The following is a 25,385-nucleotide window of genomic DNA, read 5'->3' as shown; positions in this document are numbered from 1 at the left end:
CATTTCTGCTATAAACCTTTAACTTCTGTCATTGCACCTGTTCAGTGACTGATTTGCTGGTAGAATTTGTATCGCCCTCTAGTGGTGCTTTAATGTCAAATAATGTGAAATGTGCACACGCAGATTCTTTGTCCATGCTTCAGAATTTTTCTGTTGAAATTTTTTATTAAATTTATGTATCAACGCTATGGTTCATTATCTCATGGATCTGGTACAAAATCCTTTGTTAGAAAGGCATGGGACTCATCAAAGCTCACAGACATTAATATGATTCTCTGCCAGTGGAATCTTTTGTCTCCACTTGTCAAGTATCAGCATACAAGTTGTCTTTTAAAGGGATAATTCACTTATTATAAAGCTGTAACGTGTGGCAGTTGGACAAAGTTATTGTATCTTACAACCCTGGTCAGTAGCTGCTAAGTGACAAAGGTTAATCTGCTGAGAATGTAGTGTAAATGAAGGCTCTGGAAAAATGGCAGTAAAGTGGAGCTTGATATTACATTCTGTATGGATGAAAGTTCCCATTCCCATTTCTGAACGTGAAAAGAAAAAAGAATCCTGAATCAAAACTATGAAATAATAAGTTGTGCGTATGAGTTAGTAAGTCATTATTTTGAAACATCAAGTCAGTATTATGAGATACTAAGTTAGTGTTAAGAAGTACTAAGTCATTATTTTAAAATACTAAGTCACTATTTGAAATATAAAGTCGTTTTGAGATACTAATGGATATTTTTGGAATAGTATATAATTTCAAAATGATGTAATTTCGAGATTATTTAATTATTTTTTTTAGATTTAAAGTTGTCGTGTTTAGATACTCAGCCTATTTATATAAAATAATGTCTGCAAATAATGTTTTCAGATAGTAAGGCATGGATTTGAGATACTATCATTTTAGACATACTAAATCATTGGGAGAAACTAAGACATTATATTGCGTAGAGCTCCTTATTTGACAGGAGGTCCTCACAGAGGTCCTCTTTCAACCCGCTGCATGAATTATATCAAGGTGAAGAAAGTTGAGCTTTTTCGCAGTTCCGTCTTCTAACAGCACAGAAACGAACCCGGAAGTCCATCGCAGGTTCTGGTGAATCCTCTTGGCGTCGCAGAACCTCCTCGGCCTCTCATTGGCTGCCGCCGCAGACGCTGCGCGGTGACGTAGGCGGGCTAACCTGAAGCCGAGTTCACATAAGACGACACCAGTTGACCTTGTGCTGGATCCCAGTCTGTGATCACAGCGTCGTCCCGGGAAAACATGAGCAGCCTCCCCGCCATGCCGCAGCTCGCCGTGCCCATGCTGCCCGCCCTGCCCAGCTCGGGTCTCAGGCTGTCCAAAGGTAAAGTAGCTCAGCTAGTTGGTAGCATGCTAGCCTGAAATGACCGCTTCACGTAAACTCAACATATGTGTGAGCTTAACCCTGCGCCAGACAGACTCAGTCACACAGCAGGCTGCTAGGGAGAGCGCTCTGTGGGAGAGGACCGGACATGTTCAGAATACAGGGAAGACATTTTATTTAGCACCTGTTCCTTGGCTGCTCATCAGCCTTGAAGTCAGGTTGTGTTTCCATCTCCAGACGCTCACTCGCACGGTTCCTGGCCCCTCAGCCCTACCCCCCCCCCCAACCACCCTGAGGACTGTGTGTGTGTGTCACGCCGCTCTGATGGAGCAGCTGACCCTGATCGCCCGCAGGCTCCATGTTCTTCTCGTCCTGCGCCTCTGCGTCATGTGATGCTCAGTAGCTTTGGATTATCCTCCTCACTGCTTCGCTCAAACCCGCAATTTCACAGCGCCTGGCGAGAATGGAAAGTTTCCTCTGTAGCCAAACAGGCAGGCCCCTGTTCGTGAGGAGTCCTTCTACCTCATTATCATCCCTGCCTGATGCAGAACTACAGGAAGTGTGGTTTATGTTGGGTCCAGGGTCTGGAAGCTCGCTCTTTACAAGACACAATTGTTAGACATCACACAGAAATGATCATTTAGCTGAAGTACGTTCAACCACGAGGTTACAAACCCACAACAGCAACAATCATTTCAGTACTTTAGCTTAAAAAGAGCCAAACTACACAACTACTACAAGTGGTCCATCAGAAGTCTTTAAACATTCAGACAATGGGATTCTTCACTCATCACCAACCATCGATCAGAAGCTGAGCAGTACTGAAAATATGATTTCCAGGCTTTTCGCATTTAAAACCCTCGACCAGCAGAAACGTGCAAAAGCAACTGTTTAACAATTCAATCATTTCGTAGCTCATCAGTTGGCCTCACTGTTATAATCCAGTGCAGTCTAATAAAACAGGCCTGTTTTAAATCTTGTTTTTTCTTTTATGGCTCAGTTGTTAGTGACAGGTGTCATCGAGGTTTTTGTTCAACTCGGGTCCTTTATTGAGTCGTTTTGTTGGCGTTCACCAGTAATCACCAGATTTAATGTCTTAACTAAGTGATGTTTTTTTTGTACGTTTCTGTATTTCTATGCTGACCATGACTTCCTGTCTCTGCAGAGCATTTTTTGGTGGCCGTGCCAGTCGCAGTGGTCGCAGCTGTCGGAGGCTTCCTGGTCAGCCACTACCTGAGTGGGCGGAGCTGTAAAAAGGTCCAGGTGAACACGTGCATCAGCAAGGACAGTCCCAAAGTGGTCCACAGCTTCGACATGGAGGACATCGGCAGCAAGGCTGTGTACTGCCGCTGCTGGAAGTCAAAGAAGGTCAGGCCTCGGCAGCTTGTTTGTGTTTTTGAACATTCTTAGCAAACAAATCAGCTTGTTAGTGGTCAGAAGTCGTGCTACTGTTCGTGGTGTCAGACCTTCACATGTCACAGTCAGTGATAACCCAGCATGTACAGCTGAACTTGAAGTCCTCAGGAAGAAGAGAACCCCTTTGCATAAACAGGATTTGCAGTTTGCCCCTTGGACAGAATGAATCAAGAACTAGGAAAGTTGACTTTGTAAAGAACAAGGCTTTGATTATTTCTAACCACTGGAGATCAGGGCAGTTGAGTGGATCCACTTCCTTATTTCATTTGATCGTGAAGATAAAACTTCTCAGTTACATTAACTGTACGTGGGGAACGGAGCCAACCCTTTTAAAAGCATCTTCATGTTGTGGAAACACTTTACCACCGAACTAACATGAGAGATTAAATCCTGTGTCTCATATCGTGAAGTATAAACGACCAAAAGTTGATAAGATATAGTTTTTATTTAAACGTGTTGTGTGTTTTCTTGCAGTTCCCTTTCTGCGACGGAGCCCACACCAAACACAACGAGGAGACCGGGGACAACGTGGGGCCCCTCATCATCAAAAAGAAGGATACTTAAGTCAACCAATCACAGAACTCCATCTTGCCTCGACTTCTCCCTCGCCCACCCCCTCTCAGTTTGTCCACTTGTTTACGATAATCTTTAACGCTGTCACACAGATAAATGCTAATAAACTGTGACACTCAAAACAAAGGATTACAAATAAAATGTTTTGATATCTGTTATTCCACCTGTTCCTGCTTTGGATGACATTGAAAACCAAAGGTCATTTGAGGAGAGATAAGGAAGGGACTTTGACAATCAACAGTCAAACAGGAAGTTGTCTTGCCTGCGCAGATGTATTTAGAAGGATTGAATTTGCGTCAAAATTCTCACCACACTATAGAAGTGAAATCTTTTTCGTGTGGGCATCATCTCCTCCCGTTTGGTTTCACCTGTATCCCCCCCCCCCAATCCTCTCCTAGATGTGGAGCAGGTGGTTGAATCATAATGAGCTGGCAGCGCGTAGCCTCAGTCCGACCAGTGTTTGATTGGAATCCGTCACAGGCCTTATAATCTACAGCCCAGAGTCTGAACACGCAGAACTAATGTGAATGTTACTTGATTTTTTTTTTTGATTTGCACAAATACAGGAAACCAATAAGTTTCTGTTTGCTCTGCTCTTGTCAGAGGAAGCAGAAGTTTAGTTTGTATGAAGTGATCATGTTTAGTCTTGGGAGCTGTTGAAACACTATCGACTATAAGCGCTTACTGTCTGCTTTCTGGGGGAGCTGTTGTATTTAATCTGTAAAGTGTAAACCTCTGCTTATAAAGGATATATTTTGCTTTTTCATGAGATTAATTTTCTACTGGCTGCGGTGTGTCTGACTTGATGACTTGTCCTTTATTTTGTGAATAAAACTTGTTGAGCGATGTGATTTGTGTACCTCCATGCTGATTCATTTATTTGTAGGAGTCGTTTGGAGCCAAACTTTTATTGTTTAGTTTGTTTCTTTAACCACAGGATGGAATGTGCTGAGTTGATCCACCTCACCTCCCAGCAGAGAGGCAGGGCCAAGTGTGTGTGGATTAACAGAGGGGGATAAGAAGTAAACAGGGCTGTGTGGTGACTGCAGTGTGTGTGTGTGAGTGATTGAGGCCTGCTGGGGGTGAGGAGGGGGGTGAGGAGGCTGCCGTGCTGCAGTGTCCACCTCCTCCAGCACCAAGTGGCCATTTTAAGACGCGGCAGTGCGCTTGGTGGCCGCTAGGTAGCGCTGTGCTCGCGCCGCTCCGCTCCGGGCCAGACAGCGGAGTGGTGCGCGTGCACGCGGCGGTGGGCCCCCTGCTCCCACAGTGTCACGCTCGCGCACGCACGGACACGCACGAGGTATCTGGCCTCGTGCCAGATGCAGGACTCTCACAAGAGGTGGACTGGACTCCGCGTGAGGAGCCACCTCGGCGGGGCGCGCGCTGCTTCCGCTGCGTGGACCGGGCTCACCACGCACGTGCTTCAGATCACATCCTGCGTGCAGGAGAAGCACAAACACACAACACAACATGCTACACTCCTCTGGTAACACGCTGGACATCTATCTGCAGTTTGTACGTGTTTTTACCTGTTAAAAGGTTTTTAGTAGTTTGTCCTGACTCTTGCTGAGGGTTAAGGACAGAGGATGTCACACCTTGTAAAAGCCCTATGAGACGATTTGTGAATATGGGCTTTACAAATAAAATTTGATTGATTGATAATAATTACCAGTTAAATGACCCTATTCTATTTGATTGGTTAATCATTTTTTAAAGTGACTTAATATCATGGACTGCGTGTGACAGTGACGGCCACATATTCACTTAATAACTAAATACAAGTGTTATGTACAGATGCATGCTGGGAGAAACACGCTTCCGGTGTGGATTTAACTGGTCAATCATTCAGTGTTTACAAAACAAATAAAGTCATGTTTATCTTAACAGTTTACCTACTATTGTGTTTGTTCTACTTTTTGTGGCTGTAGGATTCTATGACAAAGCTGACAAATAAATAAAGCATCGTCCCTTTTAATACAGTCTAAACCCTGTTATCACCAATTTGCTACTATATATCAGGCAGACAAGCTTATATATTTGAATCCAGGTAATTATATTTAACAGATAAAAGTAAGCAGGTCTAACAATATGAGCTCTACACAGGCTGGAGGCGATTTCGTTAACACACGAGTCAAGTACACAGGAGTCGATGCAGGACAGAGGAGACTGACAAAGACCTAAACATCTGTTCAGTGATATAACTTTATGTATAACAGTATAATAAGTGTATAAACTGATTAGTCTTCATCTTGGAGGTAAACAATTGATTATTAATTGATATTATGATTACTTCATATTTGAATATATTATTATTTATCATGAGCCCTTTGACATGTTGATAAACATGTAAAATATCAGATTATTTATCATAGCAATAATTCCCACCTTACGCCCATGTTCACTAACAGTGTGTGTGTACTGGTGTGTACTAGTGTAGTGTGTAACGACACTGTGATGGTTCAGTGTTGTGTGTGAGCTGGTGTGTATTAGTTTAGTGTGTAACGGCAGTTTGATTGTTCAGTGTTGTTTGTGTGCTGGTGTGTATTAGTTTAGGGTGTAACGACACTGTGATGGTTCAGTGTTGTGTTTGCTGATGTGTATTAATGTAGTGTGTGCTGAAGTGTATTAGTGTAGTGTGTTAAAATGCTCCAGTGTTGTGTGTGTAATGACCTTGTGATGGTCCAGTGTTGTGTGTGTGCTGGTGTGTATTAATGTAGTGTGTAATGACACTGTTATGGTTGAGCGTTGTGTCTGCTGACATGTATTAGTGTTGTGTGTAATAACACTGTGATGGTCCAGTGTTGCTTGTTTGCTGATGTTTATTAATGTAGTGTGTAATGATGGTCCAGTGTTATGTGTGTGCTGGTGTGTATTAAAGTACTGGTAACAACACTGTGATGGTCCAGTGTTGTGTGTGCTGACATGTAATAGGGTTGTGTGTAATGACACTGTGATGGTCCAGTGTTGTGTGTGTGCTGGTGTGTATTAATGTAGTGTTTAATGATGGTCCAGTACTGTTTGTGTACTGGTGTGCTGATATGTATTAGTGTTGTGTGTAATGACACTGTGATGGTCCAGTACATTGTGTGTGCTGGTGTGTAATGATGGTCCGGTGCTGTGTGTGTGTGCTGACGTGTATTAGTGACACTGTGATGGTTCAGTGTTGTGTGACAGCAGCCTCTCTCTCTCTCTCTCTCTCTCTCTCTCTCTCTCTCTCTCTCTCTCTCTCTCTCTCTCTCTCTCTCTCTCTCTCTCTCTCTCTGTGCTGGGGTCGCTCTGACCACGGTCTCGGCTGCAGAGTCCACTTCGCATTTTGAGCGACGCCCCCAAATTCCGTGCAGAGTGTTTGCAGACCCTCCGGGACGGAGAGGTGGAGGAGGAATCGGCAGCTCCGCCGTCCATATACACCACAAATCAGCACGCCATTAGTTCATGACTTCATCCCATCTGTGACCGGGGGGTTCGGACCGTGTTTACAAGGTAAGCCCGAGACGGTTCTCCCGCACTTCCGGTGGGTTTTCGCCGTGTTTTTCGCGGTGTCGCCTTTTCTCCTGCGCGCAGCTCCGTGTCGCAGCGGCCACTCGGACGCTGGTCAGCTCCGTGGCGTCGGGCGAGCCTCGTCCTCTTAGGTAACCTGAACCTCGGCACAAACCATCGATCGCTGTTCCCACCGTCGATCCATCGATAGCCTCACACACACACATGTCCCCTGGCAACAGCCGTGTCCCGCGGGGAATCGGCGGAACAGTCTTTCCTCCAAACGTGGACACGGAACCCGGGCTGCTCGCTCCTCTGATCCTCGGCCACCGCATCGTTGCGCACCTCGCTCCTCGTCGTCGATACCAGACAAAAGACAGCCTGTTTTTTCTCGCTCATCGGTGCAGAGTCGCTCTGTGGAGCCGGAGCTTCGCCTGGCACACATAACAGCAGTCGTCAAAATGTATTTGAAAAGCGCGCTCCACATTTGACCTGCGCATATGCGCATATCTTTGCATATTGTTGTCGCTCTGTTATTGATTGCATTGATATACCGTGAAATTCTTAAAGGGATAGTCTACTGCCTCCTGTATGCGGAAATCAGATGCAGGGCATGCACTGTGGGACAGATGCCTCAGTTTCTCTCTGTTTAAGCTCTTTTATTTACACATTATTTACATATATGTTGTTTTTGTTTTTTCAGCTCAGATTCTCTGCTCTGTCTCTGTGTGTTGTGGCTGTGGTTTAGAAACATATTCCCACTCTTATCTCCTAGGTTTCCTCTCTTTCTGTATTTGTCTTTCCAACATTTCTATTCTTAACCCTCCTCTCCTCATCCCCTGTTCGCTTCCAGCTCTCCAGGACTCCGAGGCTGCTGCAGAGAATGGGAATAGGGAGACAGGCCAAGGCTTGCCATTTTGGCTGAAGTAACAGCGAGGACGGTTGTCAATCCCGCATCGGCGTCAATCCCCTTCTCCCTCACCTCTTCTCCCACACACACACACACAGAAGGACAAACACCCCCCCCACACAGCCACTGCTATGTCCGCCGCCGTAGACATCGCCGGCCCTTCCTCCTCAGATCAAGCCCACAGCAGCGCTAAAATCCCCAACGCGCCACTGAGACCCAGCCTGAAGCGCTCCAACCACCCCTACAGCCTCTCCCATTACATCTCCACCCCTTCCCAGGCCATGGACGTCAAAGGCCTGATCCAGCCCTCCCCAGCCCAGCAGCGGGCCGCCCAGCCTGCACACACCAAGCCCCGCCGCACCCCCTCCTGGCCCGACATGTGGGAGTCACCCAGCGGGCTCCACCTGGCCCATGCCGCTGAGCTGCTGATGCGCGCCGGGCTCCTGGCTCTGACACCCGCCACCACGGAGCAGGCCAACCTGGGCGCACAGAGCAGCCAGCCAGTGAAAAGGGAGGCTATAGAGGCAAGGGGGGGAAAGGGAGATGGGGAAGGAAGTGGGTCCGGGCCCGAGGAGGAGGAAGAGGACTCCTCTGGATGTGGCACCGACTTCCAGCCCTTCCTGGGTGCCTGGTTCCCCTTCAGCCCGGCTCTGTTTCCCCTGGCAGGCTTCCAGATGGGGGGAGGCCACTGGAGAAGTGCCGCCATGGGAACCGAGGGCATCGAGGGGCTGGTGGCCGAGGGCTACTCTCCGGGCTCCCTGGGCGCCGGGAGCGCCAGCAGGAGGAAGAGGAAGAGGTGCGGAGAGTGCGTACCGTGCCGGCGTCAGACGAACTGCGACCAGTGCAGCAGCTGCCGCAATCGCAAGAGGGGACACCAGATCTGTAAATACAGGAAGTGTGAGGAGCTGAAGAGGAAGCCGGGAGGCCCTGGGTTTGAGAGCAGAGTGTCTGGGTTTGACCTCAGGGGGTCCGACTTTACTTTGGGTCTCTCACAGGAGAGAAGCAACGCAGCCTTGGATGGATAGTAACGCTTGTGGTGGCAGCATTTGTCAGAGGATCCTGGTTGGATGATTGTTGAGGAGCTGCGTTTGAATAAGAACACATGGGACACAACGTCAACACACTCGGACTGTGAGGTCTCAGAGATCTCTGCATCTTGTGTTTAGTGAGGAGCTGCAGCTCGGTTAAAGAATGTCCAAACTCGTTCCCATCCTTCCTTTTGACAATCAGTGAAATGGAGAGGCGAGAAAGAAGGATACCAATGTGTGTCAATATTTAGATGATGACAAAAATGCTGTAAATAGCCTGTAAATATCTGGAAAACATTATGTCTTTTTTACATCCCTTTCCAGTTTGGATGTGTTGTGTTTCGACATTTAAAAAAAAAAAAAAAGGAGCCAAATGTTTTGTTTCTAATGGGGAGTTTTGATTCTGTTGTTCTGACGTCACTGCATCAGCAAGAAATGAATGAGTTCAGCTTAGGCTAAATTATTTCATGTGCAGCTTGTACTGTATAGCTCTGTTTGCCCTTTTGAAATAAAAGAAATTGGCCATGTGCACTTGTCTACAGGCTGGGTTTATTCTATGTGTGTGTGTGTGTTTGTATTTAATTGGGTGTGTGTGTGTCTGTTTGCAGCCATGTTTGTGCGTGCGTGTGTGCGTGAGGTGTGGATTATGAGTCACCTAATGGTGTGGCTGAGAACCTTATCACAACCCCACAGACACACAAACACGTACACGCTGCCTTGGCAAGTCCGGCCTATGCACTGGAACACACCTAACCTGACATGCACACATAATCACAAACACTCTCTCCTGTAGTCACACACTGACACAATTTCCCTTTTTATTCACAAGTATAGATCGTGTACACACACATTATAAGCCTAATACACAGCCAGCTGGACTGAGGCTACAGGGTGGGTTTTTGCTTGTTGCCGTAACGATGGCTGATGTGATAAGACCTTCTTCCTCGGCGCCACACTCCAGGGGACCGCAGGGAAGACGTAACCATAGCAACGGCCGGCCCGAGGTGTCACGCTATAATTGGGCCACGGCTGCACTTCCTGTGCGCCTTCAGTCAGGGGGATCGCAGAGGGACTGCTCTGTGTGTGTGTGTGTGCGTGTGAGTGTGCATCTGTGGGGGTGGGGGGGGGGGGGTTGTGCGTGTGTGCGTCCGTGTTTGTCAGGCAGGGAGAGAGAGAGGCAGAGAGAAAGCACAGCACGCCAGCCAACACAGGACCCTGCCAACTCATGGAGAAAAGCAGTGAGCTCCAACATCATGCTATTACAAAGCTCCCACTGAATGAGAAACACACAGTCTTTTAGTTAAAGTCCACAGTCTAGTGTTTCTTCATCTCCTAGACAAAGGGGGAATTTCAAATTCTTGGATCTGCAGCTTTTTTTTTCTCCGCCCCCCTTCTCTCTCTCTTCTGTGCCTTTCTAGTGATTTGGAGCTTAATCCCCCCTCCCTGTTCTCGTCACGCATGCACACACACGCACACGCACACACTCACACTCACACTCACACTCACACACACACACACACTCTCACACACACACACACACACACACACACACACACACACACACACACACACACACACACACACACACACACACACACACACACACACACACCGGAAATCTGTGTCACCCGCTGCCCAGCAGGTCCAGTGACTCCCTGAACGCCTGCAGTCTGGCTCCACTGGCCTGCAAGATGGCAGGAGAGAAAGGGAGGAGGAGGAGGAGGAGGAGGGGAGAGGGATTGAACGAAGGACAGAGAAGAGGAGGAGGGGGGAGGGTTGAGAGGGAGTTTGGGGAGTGGGGGAGTGGGGGAGGAGGAGGTGGTGGAAAGCGGATCCTGGGGTGGCGGTGGTGGTGGGGGTGAACTGTGGTGAAGGGCAGAGAAGGAAAAAGGGAGGAAAGAGGTGGAGGGGGGGGTGTAAGGGGTGTAAGAGAGAGTGGGTGAAACTGGGGGAGATGAAACGCAGGCCACAGGGGGAGAGAAAAGAGAAAGAGGGAGAGAGGTGCAGGGAGGAGGCCTGGGAGATGGACAGCAGGGGATGAAGATAACGTGGGCCAAACAAAGAGAGGAAGAGAGATGAGTGGGAGATCCAGCGAGCGGAGAGATGGAGGCCGACTGAAATGCAGCAAGACAGAGACGCGAGGACACCGGGGTTAATGACGGGTGCATTGTCCGGCTAGCCGGTGTGCGTCCGTCCCAGACCCCCGTGGACCCTACATATGTTCCAGCACCAGCGGCCCTGCCCACTCGGGAGAAAAACTCCTCTCTCACAAACACACACTGCAGTGGAACAACCTGCCAGCCCAAGGCAACCTGCACTGGAGCTGGGCGGACCCTCACTCAGGAGCCAGAGCTTTGAAATTTTGGCCACTGCGTCTGCTCGGAGACACTGTGTCTCATTGTGGATTTTTTTTCTCTTCCTCCACTGGCAGTAACCCCAGCGTTAGAAAACGTCTAACAGCTTCGCCGAACCAGCATCTCTCTGAGATCACAGCTCGTTACGTCTCTGTTATCCATTTGCGTTCACTTTTATAGACTTGGAAAACACGCAACACTACTCCCTAACAGGAACACAATGGTTTCCTACATCCTTGAAAAGCCCAAGCTCATCTGCCCTGAGGTATTTTGGTGACACTGGGGTCAAAGGGGACTCTTGACCTTTGACCCTTAAAGCTGTTAAAGGTGGATTCAAATAGACAAACTTCTAAAAACAGCTTCATTCACTTCTGGTTCGGTCTCATATTACCAATGAACAGTACCAAGCCCATTAAATGTCATTAAGATGTAACTAATTACCATGTAACTAAGAGTCTGGATAATTAAATGACTTGAATTGCTATCGGCCGAACCGAAGAACGGCCATTAAATGAAGTAGAAAACAAATTAGCTCTGAAAACAGTCTCAGTTTCGATCCTCAGGCGGGTTCACATGGTGTTCGTTTTCACTGGTAATGTGTACCGAAAATTCTGTTAATCTTTAGCTCACTGCTGATCTCCAAAATGGCACAGTGGTTCCAGGAGGTTAGGCAAAGCCAGTTGATAACTGTCTGCCTGCGGTGATATTTCATCATGGCTTCTCTTCACAGCACCTCGTCATGTGCTCAAGATCGCTGTCATATACATTATAATAACCTGACTTCTTTTACACAGATACTATTATTGATATCCAGCAAGAGAATTAGCTGACAATGAGCTAAATATTTTCTGATTCTATAAATTCCCTTTCAAGTACAGTTACTGATTTCTAAATACTCTAATTGGGATCTGTCCAACATTAACAAATAAATAATCACAAGACGACCGCCATGTTGGTGGCACTTTGAGGCTGTGCTATTGCTAATGTTAGAGCTAAATGCTAGCATAAGTTTGCTGACATGCTCATTGTGACAATGCTATTAAGGTGATACTAAGCAGGAATAATTGTGAGCTTGGTTAACATGTGTGTCAGTTCAGAGGCTGCATTTGAAGCCTGACTGCATCACACCGGACTGTCCCATTTCGAAGGGTCTTTCAAATGCGGCTGACAAATGTATCCTCTTATCCCTAGAAAAAAAGGCTACATCGGTTGGATCCTTCCTGACCCAACCTATCCCAGGTTTCACTGCGCTTTGGTGACAAACTGTTTTTCAAAGGAAGTCTATTGCTTACATACTCAAATGTACCTGTATCAGGCTTAAACTCAGCCCACCAGCTAAAGGTAAACATGTTAAAAAAGGGTTCAGGTTAAGGGGCAATAAACCTTTCTCATCATGTCCAACTGCAGCTCTGTTGCTAGGCAAACGCACGAAGGGCAGGATGAGCTGGTGAAGCTGATCAAGGAAATCCTCTGTAGAGCAAATCATCTGATTTCAGTTCTTCCTTTGCAGTCTACCCAGCCCACGAAGACTGACCCATTCATGGGCCGTGAAGATTGTGTTCTCTGAAGGATGCAGCCCCTGTAATGAGACAAAGCTATAGTGTGTGTAATCTTCTGAGTAAAAAAGGGAAACCAACAGTTTTACTCACCAAAGTAAGTCCTGTATACTAGCCATGAGTCATCAGCTTTAGAAACCAGTTGTATGTCTAGTCTCTGGAGGTCGGTTAAGTGAGGACTTGACCATGATGATGTCATCAAAACCATGTTTTCCTTTTTTAGGGACTGGGCTTTAAAGGATGTGGGTGTTTCCCAGGCGAGCCTGACAAAAAAAGGCTTTTAGTTGCATTCTGGGAAATGTAGTGTATTTGTAGCTTGACCCACTACTAGGGACTATTGGTCACAATATTTAAGCCTTTCCTCTGAGCTGACCCACAATTCTTTAGAGTGCCATACCTAGATCCATTTAAGTTTAGGTCGGGTCATGATGGTTAAAATCATAACAAGGTAGCTCATGTTTTTGCGTTCAAAGAAAAAGGCTATATGGTGAGATTTTTTTTTTTTGTACAGATAAGACATAAAAAGTATATTAGACCTTGTTATGTTAAAAAATCTGTGAGGGGTTATTATATGTTTTATTAACTTTACAGTTTACACTATTATAATTTTGAAATGTTCAGAGGTTGAACAAAATTCTTGTTTTACACATTTTGTGGCCAGGTAGAAAAATCTAAATATGAATTTAATTTGACTTAAAACTGCTCAAAGCAGAAAAGGAAGTCTTACTCATGAATTCAACACTGAGGTTATAAATTAGAAAAGCATTGCCCTTTAGTGCAGAATCTAATAATACCACTACTGAGGTGTTATTATACAGTGTAGAGCCATTAACAGACTGTTTGATCTCCTGACTCAATATAAGTCTTCACAAGGACTTTATTCAGAAAATTGGCTAACATGGCGTTACAAAGGAAAATGGTCTTACAGAGTTTTAGAAGAAGTTTGCTATCATACAGTCTCTCAGTCAACACATGACGGAAAATAATCCAGAGCCCCGGCTGACCCCAAACACCTTTACTAGATAGAAACATTACAAGTAAATGACTTGCACTTTAATACTGGACAAAGATGAAGAGACTCCTACAATGCTTTGCCGAGAAACCCAACACTGTCCTACTATATATAGCGGGGGCTTTTCACACTGTGTGCATGACTGCTCGTGTCAAGTCACATGATGCAAGATATATGGGTGGACAGACACAAACGCACGCACACACTTCCACTGGTACACAGAAGCGCACACACAGAGGCCGAGGGTGTGGAGGTGGTGAGGGAATGCGGAGGGGTTTATTGAGTTGACTGTGACGTGTTGCTTCCCGTGACTTAACTCCCATTTTCTCTGTCTCCCCATGCGTCTCGCCCTCTGTCTCAAGTCTAAACCACATGCTAATCAGCTTTCTGTGCTCTGCGTTTGATCTCTGACGGCCTGTTTTCTGATGGGTCCCGCTGAATAGATAATCATTGTGTAAGTGATCACTATCAACAACCTCTCTGTGCTCACCCCTGTCAGCGACCCCACCTACCCCGATTGAATGAAGGCTACGAACAGACGCAACTTTGTTACATGCAATAAAAAAAACTAAAAGTTAACAAAGATAAAGCCAGTCTTTCAGTTTCATTAACTTGTTCCTTTTCACACCAGCAGTGGACACTAAACCCATTAAGTAAATATTAAACACTAATACAAACGAAAGGGGAAACACAAAAAGTCAACGTGTCAGCAGGAGAAGGGTTTAAACAAGGAATTAGTGAACAAATAAGGGAACATGTGACCAAATAGTTAGGTAATAACTACAGCGCAAGTATTAAAGATGAAGTGCTGCCATGGTAAGGCATGTTCTCATAGTTAGTCCATCTAATGTAAGCTGCAGAAGAATATTTTTCAGAGGCACATTATTAATTGTTTTAGATATGTACTGCAGCTCATCACTGAGAGGAAACAATGGCCACAGGGTTAAAGTGCTGACTCAAAGAGGGTATGAGTGTGTTCAAATCAAAATCGGCAGACCATAATAGAAACTGGTGCTCCTTTTTACACACAGTCACTCCAGGTTTATGAATCTGCAGGTCAGTAATCCTAAATGAGCCAGAAAAGTTCATCTCTCTTGATGAGCCAAGTCGGTCTCCTGACCCCAGTCAGCTGACCTCAGCCAAAATGATCATGTGTTTCATTAGCTGTGGACCAGCCTGAAGGCAAAAAGTCACCAAACAAGTGAGACAAGGAGATGCTAACAGTGCTCTGTTGGTTTCTGAGAGTCACAAGCCTCAGAAAAGTTATTGATTATAGACAATTTGCTATGAAATATTAAATATGGAGTTTGACAAAAATGTTCAAGACAAGGTCCACTTGTTTTAGGTTTTAAGTTGTGTTAACATGACTTAAGTATGAACTTTTGGTCATGTGACAGTAGTAAAAAATGAGTAATGAAGGTTGTGATAAGATTTTATTTGTGTATCTATAAGATGAATCTACATTGTACATTAAATATAATAGCTTTATTAAAATGAAGTGTACTTCATAAATGTCTCCAAACTCGCAGCCCTGGGAGGCTATCATTTGTATTATTAGTATTTAGTGCATTGAGATGCATGCTAGTTTAAATATGCTAACACGCTAATGTTGTTGTAGAGCAAGTACAAACAAAGCAGGTAAATCTTTTTAAAAAAATCTCTTTTGGTGATGAGGTTACCTGGAAGATTTCCCACAATGCTCTTGTGGTTTTTGGATGTTTGGCTGTCAAAAAACAACGAATCCCAACAGCTTTCTAAATGTTGATTGGAATATATCATACTTTATCAATGTATCCACACTAGCAGCCCTGTGAGGCTATAGCCTGCTTTGTATTTAGTGCAGTGAGCTAAATGCTAATGTAAACATGCTAATGTTGATGTATGGCCAGTATAATTGATTGACACACAGAGCACCTTTGTTTTGGGTGTTGGCTTGCTAACAATTGGAAAACAGCATGACAATAGATTTAAGTGTAGCTCGGGCTGATGGGAATTGTTTTGCAGGTGTTTTGTCATAATTTGAAGATCTGGACAAGATGAAAACAAATGATCCTCTGTGGAATTTTTATAACAATCCATGTCATAGTTTACATATATTTAAGTCAAGTGCCTGATGGGCTAACATTGAGCTAATGCTATCATGGCTACTTTCCTGTGGAGGACCTTTTCTATTAAGGCTACTAGTCACTAGACTTGTGGTCTCAAAATGTAGTTTCTCTTTCTTCTTTAAACTCATATTCTACAGGGGAGGAAACAGTGTATTTGTCCAAAAACTGCAGTGTAGGTTAATTTTGTGATTGTGATCATAGTTGTGGCTCTGACACCATTATTTCCTGTTCACCGGTTCACACAAAGAAGAAAACAAATCAAAGGAAAGCAGTGGTGTAGAAGAAACTCAAACATTTTACTTAAGTAAAAGTACAAATAAATGTTCTTAAATAAAGTAAAAGCGCCACATTAAGCTTTCTTCTTTTTGAGTCAAAGTAAGTAAGGGATTTAAAGTATTAAAAGCAAAAGTACTTGCCAAATGTATCCTATTTCCTCATGCAATGGTCTGCTTCATCATTTGGTCGGAGTCTCGGCCTCCTCTGAATCCATTTCAGTTGTTTCTTCCTCACCAGTGATGCTGTTCCTGCAGGAGGCGGGGCCTAATCGCACCTACCAGCTTTTATTTGAATCAGTGGACCAATTCCGCTCTCATTATTGAGTACTTTTGAACGAATTGAAGAAAAAATCAGGAACAAGCATGCATTGTAAAATTGTAGGTAGAGATATTTGCAGATATGTGTAGTGGAGTACAGTAATAAAGTAAATGTACTTTGTTAAATCCCACCACTGATCACGACGATGGATCCTGATAGTGGTGGCTGCAGACTGTGGACTATGATTATAACAAGACTGCTTGATATACAATATGTGTACTCAGATACTCGACCATTATGGACAATAATCTATCAATTACTTGACCTTCCATTATGCTACGAACTGTTTATTCAAACCAATGCTTAAAATACTCTTATTTTTCTGATGTCCTCTGTTACACGTGGCACCTTTTGTACTTCTCTACGTCCTGGGAGAGCAATCCCTCACATGTGGGTCTCTGAGGTTTCTACGTTCTTTTTCCCCTGTAAAAGTTTGTTTTACTCTTGTTGAGGGTTAAGGGCTAATGATTTCACACAGTGTTACAGACCTATGAGACTAATTGTGATTTGTGAATATGGGCTATACAAATAAAATTTGATTGATTGATAGAAAGCAGATTCTTAATTGGGAAAGGTTCAAGTTGGTACATAAGAACAGTCAATTGATAATTTAGCACGTTTCGATTTCTTGAGCAATGCACTAAAAAGCACAACTGTTCCTGATTTACTATCTGGTCAAAGGTGAACGTGTTCTGAGAGATAAAGGCAGATACAGTCAAGTCATCACTTACAAAGAATTCAGACCTTTTATTTTATTATATTTACAAACCCCTGCACCGACGTGAATGTACATAATGGATAAAGATGTTGCCAACATGTTAAAAGTCGGTGGTTTTCAAACAAGTGACAAGTCCCACAGACTCCAATACAATCAAATCAATCAAAGAGTACAGAATAAAATAATACGATTTTATCAAGTTGCTTCCCAGTAACCTCTTATGATATTTAAATGATAAATCTTCAGTAACACTCATTCAAGAAGTGAGCCATGGTGTGTTTCTTCACCTGTAGTCAGAAGTCCGTGTGCGTGTACCTCTGGACGTCTCACACTGCCCATCAATAACAAAAGCTATGTGAGCGTATTTGAACTCAGCAACATCAAAGCTGCTTCATTTTATCATTCAGAAAGCTTTCAAGTCATTCTCTCACTCCACCCCCAGACATTTCTCTGTCTGTCGGTCGGTCCTTGTGTTATAACAAAGTGTGCCTCAGTTCACTGTTCAGGTTCAAGTGAGGCCCTCATGAATGTGGCCGCAGCTTGGTCCAGCAGCGTGTGGCGGCCATTATCACCGGGCACGTCACAGCTCTGCCATCATGGGGTCAAGTGTTTTCCTGCAGGAGGGACGATACACCTGGAGACCTAATGGATCAGCGGTGTGCTTCTCATCTGTAGGTGAGCAGGTTTGCAAGGTATAGGAGGTTTGCTGTAGGCGGGTGTTGTGCTGTGGCGATCATCTGTGAAGGCCTTCCTGAGCTGCGCTACGCGACCTCTGTTGTCGGACTGTGTCTCTTCATGACGCCCAATTCCTGAGAAGAAAAGAAGAGAAGGACGGGACGTTTTTAGTGATGATAACCAGACTCCTTTTTAAGCTTGCATTATTTACATTAATTAATTAGAGATTAGAGTTTTAAATCTTACAAAGTTTATCTCTCCAAATTTCTGATAAATGGTTTCTAACAAAGCAGGTAGAACGATGAATGAATGATTGAGATTTAACAAAAAGCATTGGTGCATATTGGACACATAAAAGGGATTATTGTGTATGAAAAATACATGTTATACTATTGGTATGTATACTATTTAGTAACTTTTATTTAAATGTTTCAATTTCTTATTCGGGATATAGTAAATGTTTGTAATGTATCATTATCCCAGTTTTTAAGATATATCTACGAATATTCTATGCATGTGTCCTTGTACTTCTGCAATGACACTATCACACGCTCTTACCTTATCTTAACCCTTCTTTTGAAAAATATTTTGTTTCTATTACAGGACTAGTAATAGTAATGGTGTGTGATAGTGTTTCTACTTTTATATGTTCTGCATGGATTAGAATCAGTGAATAATTAACATGGACTTTTACATTTTAACACAAAAACACACACGTCAGGGTTCTCTCCACCTCTCCTCCCCTGTCTTGTTTTCTCACCTCTGTCTTGCGGGTCGGCTCTCTCTGTGTCTGACAGCCCGGCTTTGAGCGGCGGCTGGTTGCCATGGTGACTCACATAGGGCCTGTAGAGAGGATAGCAGTCGCTGGGATTGTCTGAGCCGCTGCCTGATTCACTGTCGCTGTCCTCTGCAGGGTCCTTCAGGTCGTCATCTGCGCTGCAGGATTCCACCTCCTCCTCAGACGAGTGCTCAGTCGGTGAAGCTGGGTAATCCTGCATGTAAGAGGGGACATACTTTGACAGTAAGACGCTGGTACGCTGGTCATTTTACCTTCCAAACTTCAAAGCAGCACACAAATACATTAACTCACGCTAACATCTGCGAGGGGCAGCTGGATTTCTTCCTTAAAGCCGAGCTCTCGGGCCTCTCTTCCTGACAGCAAGTTCACTGTCTGGATGCCATTCATATTCTCGTTGTAGAGTCTGGAAGGCAAAGAGTTCCATTTTTAGTCCCGCACACGGCTGTCCCAACATATGAATCAATCCCCCAGTTCCTCATTTGGGAAATAACTTCTGTAATCAAATTGGGACGAGGAGACGGGAGCTGACTGAAACTCTTAAGTTCACTGTTTATCTTATCACAGTCAATCACTGTTGATGTCAGTCCATCACTTTGTTAAAAATTAAAATGTCCTTGTATCTCATTTTAGAAATATAGCAAGCATGGAGTGGAGGGGATTTGTTGGTGATCCAAGTCTACTGAAAAAATATGATCATATATGATCATATAATGGCTCAGTTGATGTTAAATAAATAAAATTAAAATTAATAAATCCAAATTATTAGTTATACTCCCTTAACCTATTTGAGTCAGTAAATAAACGAGACATCTCCTTAGCCTGTGGTTTCTACCTGTTGTTCCTGAGGCTCTGGAGCAGTTTGGAGGACCTGAACTCGTCCACTTCTCCAATTACAATGACGCTCACATCTCCGTCCCGTCCGAGCAGCCATTGCACATGTTTACTGGAAGCTGGAGAGAAAAAAAAGGAAAGGAAAGACACACAATGGGTGAGGCTCGCAGGTGATACGGTGTACTTTCATCACGGAGGTCCTGTTTACACCCGCATTAACATACGTGATCTGATCACAAGTGGAGAACAGCTCCAGGTGTTAACTGACAGTTAACACCTGGAGCAGGAATTAGAGAGCGTGTGTCCACATGTGTCTCCAGTGACCATGTCTGATCAGGTTTCCCTTTCCCTAAATAAACACATACAGCACTTCTGTGTTTGAAATATACGTCCTGTGTGAGTTCACGCCTGTAGTCACACAAGTAGATTCCTCCACGTATGATCAGATCACCCGCGAGACATGTAAATGTCAGTTATGAACTGGGCCAGCGTGGCAGAGGCTGGCAAATACATTGTTGTTCTGGCTTTTGTCCAGAAGGTGGTGCTGTCCTATAAGTAAAGAGCTTGGGAACCCTCACACAAGGGCAGTGGACTTTGTCCTCTATCCCTGTTTTTATAGATCTATACTTCTTTTTCCATCCTAAATAAACTGTGTGACACAATCGAACATTATTCATGGCAGATATACAGATAAAGCCTGTCAAAGGTGAAAGGTGACAAACAAATGCAGTCACCAGCTTCCAGGCAGTGAGCAGCCACCTTTGTTAGCTTCACAGAAACACCCTGTGATGCTTGAATTGGAAACAGCCCGCATGTTGTTGTGACAATATTTAGCTTTCATATATTGACTTAACTCAGGAAACACACATTTAATTATTGTGTAATCTATTATTTTCACGTTCATATTCATCAATTATATATATATCCAATATCCTTTGAGGTTTCAGAGGGATCTGGAGCCAATCAAAGCTGAGATGTCAATTTAGAGTCTGTGATTAATCTAATCTGACTGTCTTTGTACTGTGGGAGGAAGCTGGAGGACTCACACAGACATAATCCTAACAATTGCACCACAATGCTGCCTGTTTTCAAATGTATGATCAATCAGTTGAAGCAATAATTCCAGCAACGTATCTCTATGGTTAGCTAACCTTCATGACGTCTGACACACAAATAAAAACCCGAACACACATTGTTCCATGACATCTCAATTCCAGATGTGTGACGCCAGGTGTTTTCCATGACAGATACACCACCTGATAAGGATGAAACACCTTCCGTGACATCACTGATAAGGCGTTTGGCGCTAAGTTTTTACAATTCCAATCTTTTGAGATCAGTGATGCCGCTGCAGCTTTTTTTTCTTGGCCCCATGTAGTTCAGTGTAGATTTACCCTTTGAAAGACACAATAGGCCTAATGAGACGTAATCACCTCCTCGCTGGGACCCGAGGCAGCTGGGTTTCCATTCATATGTCTCAGAACGACACACAACATTGTGTGTTAGTCTGATGTCACCTGACCAAAGAACAATTCTGACATACGCCATGTATACAGCACACCTTTTGTGTTGCCTCAGTGAACTTTAACTGTGATAACAAGCCACTCAGTCTATTTCCATCTCAGAAGGTGTCTTTATTTATTCCCACCCCACCCACACATTACCCACATACTGCAAATCTCTATTCCCACGCATTGGCTTGTGTAGTCGTGTGTGAGATTGTCTGTCTGCTCATGTAATGACTGCCTCTCCTGACAGCAGCACAAAGAATGTAAAGAAGCCAAACTGGACTGTATGTTGTGCAACGTGAACACACACTCGGCCGCCGCTCAGGTGACATAGCAGAGATTGGGTAAACAAAGACGGTAACTTAATATGTGGTTTAAAGCGGGCGGCGCCTGAACAATGATTCGATGGGCTGTGATCGAAGCTGTCTATCACACACACACACACGATTACTCAAACACAATCACAAAGTATTACACAAACACACACACTGTCATTGTGCGGGGGAGCCAGTGGAGTTGATAGGGGCTTGTGAGTCAGGTAAACACTGTTAATGGAGCGAGGCTGGATGAAATGACTGAGAGCAGAGGGAGACGTGGGTTAGTGACACTGGACCATAAATGTTTGGCTGTGATCTAAACACATTAATGAGATTGGTAACCCGAGAGGGTGTTAACCACACAGCTGGTGTGTCTATGTTTCATGACTCATGTGCACTCAGATTTCTGGAAGACATTAATTGCTTGTAAGAAGGCTTGCCACTGACAGACTTTATGAAATGAGGACACTTAAGTTAAGTGATTCTTTATAGTTACAGAGAAAAGAACAGGACGGTAGCCCAGATTTTTACAAATGCTGAGGACGTAAGTCAAAAATCCCTCTGGTGCTAACACCACAGAAATGTCTCAGAAACTCTGATTTAAATTTTATAACCCATTATATTCTGTATGATCCTTCTGCAAATGGTAAATGAAGTGTATTTATTTAGAGTTTTGCCAGTGTCATTGACTACTTGATAATTTATTTTGATAACATTCATACAGCACTTCTATATGCATCGCATTTTCTATCACACATTATTCACACACGGCCGTCCAGGGTTATTTCAGGGTTAGTGTCTTGCCCAAGCACAATTTAAAATGTAGAATGTTTGGAGATCGAATCAACCAGCATTCATTAAATCTCAAATAATTATCTACTTGAGAGTTAAAAATGATTAGGGCTGTGGTTGTAATGAAATGCAACACTGTTTTTTATATATATGTGGTCAAAGTTGCGTAGGCTATGTTTTTTTTCCTTTTATGGATGTGTACATATATGTGTTTGTACATATGTGTTTGTGTACATTTTTTCTCACACATTTTTGGCCTTTTACAAGGTTTTCAATTGGTTTGAATTGGGTTAAAACTGGTGTTGTTCAGTAATAAGTGAGGTTTAAGTGAAAAGCTTTAACCTTGTTCTAAAGTTATGTCAGTGTGCCGGTCAAACATTTTTTCCCCTGAAACTGTTTGCCAGTCAGTGTTTTCATGGTTTGCTTTCCTGGAAATCTTAATCATACTCTGGTGTAAATGATTGAGAGGTCATACCAGTATAACCAGTTCAAAAAAAGCCACTCTACCTTTCTTTGGCCTGCTGTTGTTGCCTCCTCTTTCACTCTCCTCCCTCTCCTCCTTCTCCACCTGCGCTCTCCAGCGGCGCACCTGCTCCTCTCTCATCTTCAGGAACAGGATCCTCTTCTGCTCCTCGTTGAGGGCCTCCAGCACCTCCGGCTCCACCCACATGTCCTCCAGGATTTTAGCCAGCATCTTGCCTCTGTCTCCTCTCAGCTGCCAATACACAGCCGTCTGTCCCTCTGTCCAGTGGGTTGTGTTTCAGCAGGGGGATGCAATCGCTCCTCTCCTTCCCCTCCTTCCTGGAGTCAGGTTCACCCTTTTCTTTGAGGGATGTGGGATCAGGTGCGGTCTAACTGCTGGAGGTCACTGTTAGGGCCTTTTGTTAAGTGGCCTTTCTCTGTGCTGCAGGAGTGTGTTGGGCGCTCTGGAGGTGAAGGTGCAGCACGTCTGGTGTTGGTACTGTGAGAGAAAGAGAGAGAGAGAGAGAGTGAGAGATTATATCTACTGTTTTGTTTTGTTCACCTCCATTCATTCACAACACAACACAACAGGCCCTAAGCAAATAAGACAAAAATACAATACAAACAGTCATGTGTGTTTGTCTGTAAGCATGCAGTGTTTACTCTGCATACAGTAGGCAGTGGGAATGCTGATGTGCTTTCAAACACTGAAAGACAAACAGGTAGGTTCAGTTTGTCAACACACACAGGGTGGGGTGTTAATGACTACATGCTATCTGGGTGCAACAGACAGGCACAGAGCTACAGAGGGCTGTAGTTCAGCGCTTCTCAGACAGACAGACACACACACACACACACACACACACACACAAACCTATTAACATGCACTATGACTCCTTATCAACACATGTGACACTGATAGCCATAGACAGCCTGCACTGTCACAGTTTTAACTCAGCCAGGAAGTCCTGCAGTTCAAAGAAAATGTAAGATTAAAGCAGTCGCCGCCTTGCACACACTCAGCGAAGATTTGAAACAGTGAGCGTCTGAGTGAGAGCCAATAGGGTTCGAGTCTGTGATAATGGTTCACCAATCCCCGCCCGCGAAGTTGCTGTAATATTCCAGTAAATCAGCAGACGGTGCCAGGAGGTGATTTATCAATAATGACTTTTCTGTTCATATTTAAGGTGTGACCATGTGTATCACAGATGAACCAGATAATTATATTAAGCAGCTGATGTTGGACTGAATGAAAATGTATTAATAATATTAAATATAATGTGCATAGTGTCTTTTTTGTGAGTTTCTCTTTTAAAGTGTAAACTAGACATTATGGGGATGTCTGTTCATTTCTTAGTGATGATTATAAGAATGACCCCACTCTCATGTCTGTCGAGTGAATGTGAAGCCAGAAGCCAGCTATACCTTTAAATACATATCACAATTAAGGATACTTATAATGAATTATGAGCTCAAATATCTATGTAACTGTAACAAAATAAAAAATCGCAGCCACGAGGTTCTGACTTCCCGGTTTCTAACTTTCCTCTGGTGATAAAACTAAACAAAGACTGAGCTTGCTCTAGGTGACATCTTTTAATTTTTAAGTGCACACACAGCATGTTGTTAGTCGGATAACAAGCATGTAATCATTCATGGACTGGGCAGCACATCTTCAGGCCTCAAGAAATGTTTTTTATCATTCATGTTCTCGTCCATAGTGTTTCTATTGTCATCAGATGGAGCAGGAAGTGTTTACTCATTATGCAGGAGCTGTAGGAGTCTGTGATTGAGAGCAATACAAACAGACCAGAGATGACAGGGAGATCTGCGAGTGAACGACCAACTCCGAGACAAATTGTTCAAAGTTTCCGTACAATGGGAGTCTTCCCCCTGAATCACAGCTCCTGTTATCAGCTGTACACATGTGAACTTGGGCTCAGCAGCACAAAGGAAACAATTGAAATCAAGACGTGAACACAGCACAGGCATCACAGACAATAACAACCCGCACAGGAACTGCAGAAAATCCACATCACACAAGGGCAAAAATTAACATATAGCAGATAAACATACATCTCTCTCTCACTGACACACACACACACAGGCACAAATATAAAGGCAAAGTATCCAGCTCTGGCTCTGTGCCAACATGCAAATAAGTCTGGGATTTGTCTCTGCCTCCGCTCACATGCAGAGAAGAGAGAGAAAGGGAGCGAGAGCAGGGAGAAGGTATGTGCATGGCATACTGAGAGAAAAGTTTCAAAAGTCTCTCAGTCTGAGGAAACACTGGTCATTTCACAGCGGCGAGCAGAGAGAGAGAGGGATAAATGAACGTAGACAAGCCCTGTAGAATGGTAATTCATGCAAAGGACAAAAAGAAAGAGAGAAAGGAAAGAGGGAGAGGAGGGAAGAGTGGACTTACTCAGTGGGTGCCAGCCTGTAGCATCTCCCTGCACTGCTCTGGAGTTTCAGCTCTTGTGAAGAAGTGTGTGACGTGAGAGTGTGTCTTTGTGTGTGTGTGTGTGTGTGGGGTCAGGTCAGTCGTCAGCAGCGGTGGTATGCAGCCTCTGCTCTGCTCTGTTGCATTTGTACTGAATGGGAGTGGGACGGACTGACATCACTGCCCTGATTTTTTTCTCTCCACCTTCCTCCTTCCTCCTCCCTCTCTCATTCTCTTCATTTCTTCTACTTACACTCCTATAACACAACAAAGAAGGGAAATAACACACACTCTCAAACACGTATGAACACAGTCTATCATCTACCAAAAAATATTTATAGCTTAATCTTTAACATTTGTGTGTGTGTGTGTGTGCATGTGTGTGTGTGTGTGTGTGTGTGTGTGTGTGTGTGTGTGTGTGTGTGTGTGTGTGTGTGTGTGTGTGTGTCCTCAGGTAAAGCTTAATTTCCCA

General features: G+C 44.2%; 3 protein-coding genes across 3 annotated transcripts; 2 read left to right on the top strand and 1 right to left on the bottom strand.

Moving 5' to 3' along the window:
* Window positions 1–1,161: 1,161 nt before the first annotated feature.
* Window positions 1,162–4,180, top strand: zgc:110843 (uncharacterized protein LOC541492 homolog). Its single transcript, XM_061079416.1, has 3 exons — window positions 1,162–1,340; window positions 2,506–2,708; window positions 3,231–4,180. Exons 1-3 carry the CDS (start codon window positions 1,259–1,261, stop codon window positions 3,318–3,320), a joined length of 375 nt encoding a protein of 124 aa, XP_060935399.1. The 5' UTR covers window positions 1,162–1,258; the 3' UTR covers window positions 3,321–4,180.
* Window positions 4,181–6,636: 2,456 nt separating this feature from the next.
* Window positions 6,637–9,273, top strand: LOC133011658 (CXXC-type zinc finger protein 5-like). The gene is made up of 2 exons (XM_061079471.1): window positions 6,637–6,809; window positions 7,660–9,273. The coding sequence occupies exon 2, from the start codon at window positions 7,848–7,850 to the stop codon at window positions 8,739–8,741; it is 894 nt and encodes a 297-aa protein (XP_060935454.1). The 5' UTR covers window positions 6,637–6,809; window positions 7,660–7,847; the 3' UTR covers window positions 8,742–9,273.
* Window positions 9,274–17,095: 7,822 nt separating this feature from the next.
* On the bottom strand, window positions 17,096–25,049 carry zgc:92242 (uncharacterized protein LOC436899 homolog). Its single transcript, XM_061079431.1, has 6 exons — window positions 24,896–25,049; window positions 22,516–22,969; window positions 19,393–19,510; window positions 18,852–18,963; window positions 18,522–18,753; window positions 17,096–17,895 (listed from the first exon to the last, which is right to left on the bottom strand). The coding sequence occupies exons 2-6, from the start codon at window positions 22,700–22,702 to the stop codon at window positions 17,729–17,731; spliced, it is 816 nt and encodes a 271-aa protein (XP_060935414.1). The 5' UTR covers window positions 22,703–22,969; window positions 24,896–25,049; the 3' UTR covers window positions 17,096–17,728.
* Window positions 25,050–25,385: the final 336 nt, after the last annotated feature.

This window comes from Limanda limanda, chromosome 10, assembly GCF_963576545.1.
Source record: "Limanda limanda chromosome 10, fLimLim1.1, whole genome shotgun sequence".
In the NCBI taxonomy this organism is placed as follows: Eukaryota; Metazoa; Chordata; class Actinopteri; order Pleuronectiformes; family Pleuronectidae; genus Limanda; species Limanda limanda.
This window is presented reverse-complemented; position numbering and strand designations above follow the sequence as displayed.